This window comes from Acanthochromis polyacanthus, chromosome 8 (assembly GCF_021347895.1).
Source record: "Acanthochromis polyacanthus isolate Apoly-LR-REF ecotype Palm Island chromosome 8, KAUST_Apoly_ChrSc, whole genome shotgun sequence".
Lineage (NCBI taxonomy): Eukaryota > Metazoa > Chordata > Actinopteri > Pomacentridae > Acanthochromis > Acanthochromis polyacanthus.
In genome coordinates, this window is record NC_067120.1 from 11,921,673 (window position 1) to 11,931,333 (window position 9,661).

The 9,661-nt window shown below is 41.1% G+C and overlaps 1 protein-coding gene across 1 annotated transcript; it reads right to left on the bottom strand.

The window, feature by feature from the left end:
* Positions 1-1,470: 1,470 nt before the first annotated feature.
* Positions 1,471-6,492, bottom strand: fbxl22 (F-box and leucine-rich repeat protein 22). The gene is made up of 2 exons (XM_022189633.2): positions 5,397-6,492; positions 1,471-2,119 (listed from the first exon to the last, which is right to left on the bottom strand). Exons 1-2 carry the CDS (start codon positions 5,966-5,968, stop codon positions 1,771-1,773), a joined length of 921 nt encoding a protein of 306 aa, XP_022045325.2. The 5' UTR covers positions 5,969-6,492; the 3' UTR covers positions 1,471-1,770.
* Positions 6,493-9,661: the final 3,169 nt, after the last annotated feature.

A 9,661-nucleotide genomic window follows, 5' to 3' on the forward strand; every position in this document is an offset into this window, starting at 1 on the left:
TATATGTTGCTGGCTTAAGGCTTTATTATTACGAAAACAGCACATTGCTGCATATTTAAACCTCACACAGCGCTATCATAACGGTATAACTGATTAAACGTTATCTAAATGAAAAAATAACTTGCTAGTTTATTAGATACACTTAGCTACAGTCCTGGAAAAAGTATTTTGTTCAAGGTCACATTTTAAAGAGGTGCTGATTCAACTGTATGGCCTTTTAGAGAGTTGTGGTGCTGATGAATTGCTGAGAGATCTTTCTAATATTTAGCCTCCCCCTTATATCAACAAACCGACAAGTGAAATTTATATGTTTTCTAATGCTTAACCACCGAATGTGGGCATTTTTGTTTCAAAAGAAAGTTCAGGTTATGAACGTGATTGAGTGTACTGTCGATGCTTCTCTAATAGCCAAAACAGAATTTTTGAAACTGATCCTGTGGACTAAACCACTTGGACCGCATTTCTAAACTCACTTTGTTTTGGGTAACCAAACACCCAGCATGCTTTGGGAGGATGAAGTACAAGCTGAAAGAAGAATAACCTTTTATAACCTTCCTGCTGGGCTGTGGGCTTTTCAGATATTGTTGTTAAGGTGACGATATATATATATATACACTATACACTCTGTGTGTGTGTGTGTGTGCGTGTGTGTACACTTCCCAGTAGGAAGGGGAATAAAGGTTATTCTTCACTCAGCTGACCTTCTGCGTGGATATATAGTCGTTCTTTAAATCACAGGTCGAGGAGCACCCTGCAGCAGCAACCAGCAATAAATCTGTCACATGGCATTTGCAGACAGACGCACCTAATCAACCTACTTTCAGACGTGTCACTGTCTTACATAACAAGATTCCAATCACAGCTCGAGCTCAGGGTCCCTTTGCTTTGAGAGAAACCCTCCTCCTCCAGTGGCTGACATGACAACCACACACCTTTAGTGTTTTTCCTGCTGTCAAGACGTGCAGAATTGCTCCAGGAAAGGTGTGCGTGACATTTTAATCAAACTATCAAATTCTATTAAAGAAATAAGTTGGCATTTTGGGAAAAATGCTCATTCAATTTCTTGTACAGTTAACTGAGATGATTGATGACATTCTCATATCTGGATGGTAAATAAGACACGGGGAAAAAAACAATGTGTATTTCGACATGGCAGCTATTTTGTGGCTGGGAGCAGAACGTTCCAGCAGTCGAGTCTCCACTGGTGATGTGAACTACTCCTGGTCAGGAAGCACAAAATCCTTCACAAAATTGTCATTTTGTCACAAAGTTTTTTGCAGTCATGAAACATCTGAGACAACATTTGTGCGTCAGTGAGTGAAGAAAGTCCTTTTTTGGAATCCGGTTAGCTGTTTGCCCTGCTTCCAGTCTTTGTGATAAACTAAATTGTCCCCCTCCTGGTTTTATCTTTAAACTTAACCTACCATACAGACCTGAGAGCAGCACTGACACTGAAGAATGCACATAGGCATATTTCCTAAAACACTGCTTCCTTTATTAATAAATAATTCACGTATAAAATTGCATCAGGAATTACAGCATTTCAATTCGTACCAGTTACAAACTATGTAATAGATCAACTGTTTTGATAAGACTTATTGTGTCTTTGAATGAAAAACGTGTGGCATAAAAAGGTTTAAAAAAGGTGCAAAACACTTCTATTAAGTACAAAAACAAACCAAAGCCAAAGCATCGCAGTCAAGTCCTCACATGATAAGTTACAGAAAAGTTCTTCTCAGTGGTCCCAGTGTTTGTGGATGTTTGTGTCCCTCAGGAGAACTGCAGGACTTTCTGCAGAGTCCTCCTGAGCGGCACCTTCTCCTCAGGTTTGCTGTCAGGGATCATATCAGCGCTTCTCTCAGCGCTCAGCTGGATGTCCGGCCTCCTCTCCCTGCAGCCCTGCAGCCCCACCTGAGTGATGTTCCTGCAGAAGTCCACCTTCACCTCCTTCAGATTGCCTCCGAGAGCCAGCACACCCTGCAGGCTGCAGTCGGTGATGCGGACGCAGTTCTCTAGATGGAGGCAACGCAGCTTCCTGCAGCTCTGCAGCACAGAGATCACATCCTGGTCAGTGATGTGTCCACAGCCAGACAGGGTTAGCGAAAGCAGGTTGGGACACCTGTGGTACAGACAGCAGTCAGTAACGTCAGTAACAAAGGATAGGTATCCTCACATGTGATGAGCGCAACACCTGTTCTGTGTCATTATTCCTCCTCACGCCTCGGGGTATACAGCTCTACAAGGGAGGGATTAGTGTGTTTGTAGAAGAACAAGTCTTAAATAAGCAATGCTGTTTGGCGTGTGTGCTTATTTTTCAGATGAATACTGTTCAGGTCTCACAAAGAATCAAGTAACAGAAGGAAGAATATAGATCAGAGGGTCTGATCTGTGCCATGTATGAATAAAATGTAAACAACACCACTGAGAGGCGGCAACATGATCGCTGTAACGACAGAGCCGTTAAACGGCTAAACCGAGCCAATTTCTCTTTACACGCTGTTCCACTGGGACATATGTGTTTCCGTTCTCTGAAAAGCTTTTGTGAATACATGGAGTAAGTGCTATTGAGCAGAACAATCACAGGATGTTTGATGAATTATAGCACACCAGCAACACAACTTTTTTTTATGGTAATTTCTTTAGAAATAGCATCTAAAAATGAATGTCAAGTGTTGCTGTGAAACTCATGTGTTTGCTGCATATGTCCATGCTGCATGAGGAGTGCACTGCAGCCTACTGGCAGGCTGGCAGTACAAAACAAGCAGACAGGCGCTCGGATGGCAGTGGATCGTGGATGTCATTCATGTTGGCTGCTGCAGCTTACATAAAGACTTACATAATCTTACCACTTCAACACATGTGAGCCAAACATCTTCCCGTTGTCGGCAAGTGTTGAGCGTACTGTCCCAGTAACCTCTGAACATGCAACAGCACAGAACATCCATGTGCCCTGTTGCATTGTTGCATGAGCTTTACCAGAATGTGTGACTGCACAGTATTGACATTTAAAAATGGAGGACATTTACAGATCCATTTGCTCCCTAATGACTGCGTGTGTGCCAGGAGAGAAAATACTACACACAGTGAAGTGAATGGAGGTAAGTATAAAAGGAATGAAAAGAAAAATCATCAACCTCTGTTACATAATCCACCCTCTCATGCCACTTCCCCTCACTTGGTGCAGATTCTTTTGTGTTGCTCTAGTTACTTAACCACCTTGTCTTTATCTCGGTTCATCAAATTCTTCTGTCTTACTTTCTCACTCGCATTTGCACACTCACACACAGATGTAGCGACATCTAATTTTAGGCACATTAAAAAAAAAGTGCCTCACAGCACCTCTTTTGGTGGTCTGTAGATAATATTTCATCAGCTTAACCGATTTCCGTTAACGTTTTCCAACTTCCACTAACAGCAGCAAAAAAACCTGCTGATCGTAAAAGAGAGAAAAGCAAAATCCATGATCTTTTCAAAAGTGGTCACAAGTGTAAGTATGCGATCGTGCAATGCATCTGTCTAATTATGTGGACACAAACCTCAGAAATGTCTGCAGTGTTTTAATACTTCCATTTATGCTTGAGACATGATGTAGCTCCCATTAAAACAAACAGCTTAGAGAGCATTCTGGTGTTTGCTGAGTACAAGCAGAACACCACACTGCTAACCTGTAATCGTCTCTTTAATGAGCCGTTTGGTTTGCTAACGGTTATTTTGTCCGGTCAAATTATCCTGTGAACTGTAAACTGAGCTGAGACGTACATTTACCGTTCATCTCCTTTGGTCTCTTAACTGGAATGGTTTGTTTCAAGCGAGCTAAATAGGTTTTGGGAGTCTTCTGCTTCCTGGATTCAGCAGTGAGTGTTTTCTAAAGCAGCTGTCATGTAAAATTCTCTGTACTTTGTAAGCAGAAGTCATAATGTACAACTTAAATAGCAACCCAAGACGTGCATGTTCTCGTTTTGTAAGCGAAAGCATCAATTTATCCAAATGGTGCATATGAAAGTTTGGAATGAAAGTATTCAGAAAGTCTCATGCCAGAGCTTCTTGAGCCACCCACTGTGCAGCCCACACTGCATAGCATGTTAATTTATGTTATATAATTCTAATACTCTGACCTCAAGAATACCATAACGGAGTTGTTGATAATTGATTTACTGTAGCCATCTGGCTTTAGGGGAGCGTTACACTGCAAACTACACCGTAAAGACTCCCAAAGACATGCTATGTTTTACAGTTTTTTTCCATGAAGATAAAAAACCAGATAGACATGAGCTTGGCGTCAGAGTTTGCGTGGAGTCTTATCCAGGAAGAGGCAGGCAGAGACAGACGCACATGTTCATTGCTCTGACAGCAACAAAGAGCCAATTGTAGGCTCCACCTGCCTGCATAAATCTCCAGTATGCAGCTGACTGGGAGGGTCTGTGGCTAAATCACTCTTTATCACCCCCACAGCTCCTCTCTGTCCCCTCCCACTTTGTCACGTGCGCTTGCTTTCGTCCGCCTATGACAATTTGGGAGGGTTTATCAGTATGCAATGAGCGTGCCTTGAGGGCTTTGAGCTCCAAGCCCCAGACAAAGTACGTGGTTCTAGTTTTGCCTCATCTCGCAGCTCTCAAATTTCACAATACAGGAAACCCTCACAGGGTCATACGGCACGCCACCGAGCCGGCCCCCTTTTCCCTCCTCTGGTCCCGGCCAGCTGCAGTGGCCAAGCTCCCTCACATCAACGGTTATTACTGGCTGCCTTGAAGAAATTATCCAGAGACCTCATTATGCCTCTCCAGGCTGATTCTCGCGTGGAGCCGGCCACGCACACAGAAGGCCACATGCCAAGACAGCTACATTTCAGTGACCTATCAAATCCAACTGTCACGTCATTCAATAAATATAATTTGATATGCAACCACAGTTATGTTAGTTAATAGAATCAGTCTTAAGTCCCACTGATGTGTCATTTTTCTGTCTATACAGCCAGCTCCGGATACAGCATCTGTTTCTAATGATTTTGTTCTCTGCTGCCTACAGCTATGGCAGTTTGACTAAGCCATGTGGCTCTGAATGAAATCCATTTTGTTCCCTGTTGTGGGTGTTAAATCCCCCCCGAAAATCATGTGATCATCCTCAAGACATATCTGACCAGAAGATGACATTTTTAAGACAAAATTTACATGAATGAAAACAAACACAAACTCCACTGCTGTTCCAAAGAGATGCTAATTCTAGAATTTTCCGTTTATGGTCTCAAGCCAAAAATCCACCGCTTCAGGTTGTATTGTGTTATAAAATGCTGTTTGTCCACCATCTCTTAGTCTGTTTTATCCCTCATCATAAAGAAGTCCTGTTATTCCAAAAAAAAAAAAAAACAAAGAAGGGGAGAACTGCACGCAAACACTCACATGTGACAGACATGGGCCAGAAAAGAGCTGACGAGGCTTTCATGTTTACTGCAGATGTCCCTCTGAAACGAGCTCTTCAACCAGTCCTCGATGTTGCACACTTGCAGGACCCTGCTGGAGTGCCAGCATATAGTCAGGTAATGCAGTGAGGGTCCCAGCACAAAGTTGTCCTTCCTCAGCTGACAAGGGGAGCTGAAGTGCAGTAGATTCCAGAGGCAGGGGTCCAGGAAGACCTCGCGCAGCTGATGACAGGTGAGGGACAAACTCCTGCGGCTGTCCTTGTCCAGGAAGGAGAAAAGGTGGAGGAGACACTCACGGTTGAGCTGAATGAGACGCATGGTGAGCTGTCCCGAGACGCAAAGAGAGGCCTGGTCCCCGGGGCAGAGATAGGCCTGCTGGTAGGCAGCAACAATGAGCCCCCAGCCTGCATTGTGTGGCCTAGATACATGATGCCCCCTCAGGCACACGCTAAAGGCCTGCACATATAAGGCTGTGTAGTGAGGGCTATTTTGGGAAGACAACTGCGGCACGGTCAAAGATGGAAGTGTTTGAGCCATACGCTCCCCTTCCATCTGTCATGGCTCTCAACAGGCAGTAAGCACTTGAGTGAGCCAGATGTTTACACTGCTCTGGCCTAGTTCTGAGATACAGATACACACCGACAGACACGAGAAAGAGAAACACCTCCACCGTTTAGAAAAGCACCCCTCGCTGCAATTTTGCCAAGACTGAAAGCCTCCGTCCAGTCAAAAAACGTGTTTTGTGTTCTTATTATTTCACTTGGATGCTTGACCTTCGCTGTGCAGAATGATGTATGTGCAGTTTCACACTAGAAGGCAGTTTCCACATTCATTATTTTTCAATGAGGGCGTACGGGTGGATGTAATTCCAGCTCCAGTGGATTTTTTCTTTGTTTTTGTAAGAAAACCGTACAAGAAGCAAATTATAATTTGAAGCAGAGATGTTTGAAAAATGTATTGTGGGGATCTTTCGAAATATGCACTTTGAATGATTTCTATTTGAATTGCTCAATATGAAGAACTGTAATAAAAATCTGACTTTTGAATCTCACCATTGGAATTGGAATTGCAATGCAAATCTGAATCAGAACCTCGTAACTACAATTTGAACTTATTAGACTAAAATAGTTTTCGAATAAACTTGAAAATGAATGTAATATTTAGAAATTTAAATTAGTGGCTTGTTCAGCCGGGATTCAGATCCAGTTTAAAGTGGCACAAATTTCAATCCGTAGTGTTTTTTTTTTTTGTCTATTTCATGTCGGGAGGAACAAAAATTATGGGGTGAACTTAAATATGATGCAGTCAGCCATCACAAAAGCACAAAACACAGCATGAACAATTGAGCCGAATTAGCATTTGTGATCATTTCCAGCAATAACATCCCTCTTTGGTCAGTGATTAAACCTCTAAAACCCATCTATGTGTATTAAAATGGTCTACTTTGCAGTTTTTCCATGAAAATAATCCCTTTCTCACTGCAGCTCAGCACACCAGCTCACTTACCACTTTACGCTACACAATCGCAACTTGTAACATGACTTGTTTGTTGCAAATAAAACTCCTTCGTTTCAAGGTGGAAATGCATCGGATGCTTATTTTGTGCTTGATGGGTCGTCTGGCATATAAAAAACACCACATGGACATGCTAACAAGGAAAAATTTTGTTTAACCTTTGTGTCGTCCTGCGGGTCAAAATTGACTTGTTTTAAAGTTTGAAAATGTGGGAAAAAAATGTATTTTGAACATTTTTTGGTGGAAAAAAAAGAAATGTTAAAAATGTCTCTTTAAGAACATTCACATAAAAATCAACCAAAATCCAGCGAAATTCGCTGGATTTTGGTTGATTTTTATGTGAATGTTCTTAAAGAAAATATTAGAAGTTTTACTGATTTACAAGTAATCACTTTAGATATTTTTAGGATTTTTTTGGGAAGATTTTTACTCATTTTTGAAAATATTTACAAGAATTTTCTTGCCAAATTTGGGGGATTTTTTTTAAAAATAAAACTTTTACGGGAAAATTTTAAGGAATTATTGGAATTTTCTTCCTGAAGATTTTGCAAATTTTCAGAAATTTGAGGATTTTTTTTCTCAGACAAAGAAACAATATTTTCTGGTGCCTGTAAATGAGGACAACAGGAGGGCTAACAGATGTGGTATTTACAGTTGTAGACACCTGCTACAGTGGATTAAATGACAGCTTCACAACACAACTTCAATGACCTACTTATTGACCTGAGAGTGTCCATGTATAATACCCAAGATAATGGGTATGATACATACAAATAATCTCACAACCTTAACCTGCCAAGCCCTTCACGTGAGTGAAAGTCACGAGCACAAACACCGCGACATAGGGCTTTGCCTAAACAACACATTAAGCTGTGACTCAGTCTGGTTGCTCAAGTTCGGCATACAGAGTGTGCTATGATGTCAAACGGCAAAATACCACTATATCCATGTCATCACTCGACACCACTTTCCCCAGCTATGTCCTGTTCCACTCGTTATCAATCTCTAAAAACAAATGCAGGAGACGGGGAAATGCCACTGTTGGGAGGCTGGTGACATTCTGTACTATGACTCACTGGTTCATGACGTCCTTAACCAACCACCAACCAGAGCAGATCTGTTCCAACAAACACAATGCAATGTGAGCTTATTATTAGCAGCTGTGATCTAGCCTCCGAGAGCGAAAGACGGAGGGGAAAAGAGGCCACTTGTGCCATTAATGGGGACAGAGTAGCAAATTCACAGCCACCTGTGAGCAGGCGATGAAGAGCAGCTGTTCCTCAGCATACAGGAGTGCTTGTTCCTGCCAGAGAGAGAGGGTTTATTGGCTGGCACGTGTCCTGTGGGGAGCCCTTTGTGTGTGTGTGGAGATCTTTGCTGAAGGGAAGAGGAAAAACAACAACAAAAAAAGGCTTGCTTTAAAATTTGCACTCGCTTCTAAAGTTGTACTCGCACATTTCAAAAGCTGTTTACTGTTACAAGGCATAATAAGGGTGTCGGGACATTTGTATTAGGAACGTACACGGTGTGCGCATGTTGTTTCAAAAACATTAAACGACAATAAAATTTTATAGATGTACTTAAGCAAATAATATGTGCATAGTTTGTATATTTAACATTCCCCGTAACCGTAAGGACGTTTGCTCATAAAAAGCCACGATGCAGTAGATGTTGATAGAATTGTAGCAAGAGATCTTTCTTCAAGATTTGTATTCTGAGCTGCAACTCCATCTGCTGATTAATTTCCCTGACTAATTGATTAAGTGTTCCACAGAACATGAAGAAAAAATAGTGGAAAATGTCCTCCATAACTTCCTGGTGCAAAGGAAAGAGTTTAAATGGCCTTTAAAAAAATGCCTGACCAAACTGTCTTTCCTTAGCAAACAGTGTAGTGAGATGATTCAGGGTCATTTGGGAATTAAATAATTGGAGATTCTGCAGTTTAAGCCTCCTGTTGTCCTCATTTATGGACACCAAAAAAACATTGTTTCCTTGTCTGAAAAAAAAAATTCTGCAAAAAAATTCAACAAATTTCTGAAAATTGGCAAAACCTTCACGAAGAAAATTCCAATATTTCCTTAAGTTATTTTTTTTTTCAAATCCCCCAAATTTGGCAAGAAAACTCTTGTAAATATTTTCAAAAATGAGTAAAAATCTTCCAAAAAATCCTGAAAATATCTAAAGTGATTACATATACAGTATCAGAAAAACTTCTAATATTTTCTTTAAGAGCATTCACATAAAAATCAGTTGATATTTTGGTTGATTTTTTTGTGAATGTTCTTAAGAAAATAACATCTTTTTTCCACCCAAAAAATGTTCAAAGATTTCACAAAAATGTTCAAAATGTGGACAGAAGTTTAACTGTGAAAATATATATTTCTTTCACATTTTCAAACTTTCAAACGGGTCAATTTTGACCCGCAGAAAAACACGAGGGTTAAAATTTGCCTGACCAAACTGTCTTTCCTTAGCAGACAGTGCGGTGAGATGATTCAGATGTTTGTTCCTCAGACCTTGGTAATTAAATAATTGGGTATTCAAGGCATTAGCACCCAGTGGACAAAAAGATTTTAGCAGCTTGCAACAGTGATGGCAGATAGAAACAACCTTGTCCTGCCATCTAGTTCTAACCGCTACAGGCTGTCTGGTTGGAATAATGGATGCGCTGGCTCATTACAAAAGCAGCGAGGTTCAGAGCTGATTAAAACATTACAACAGACATCTGAA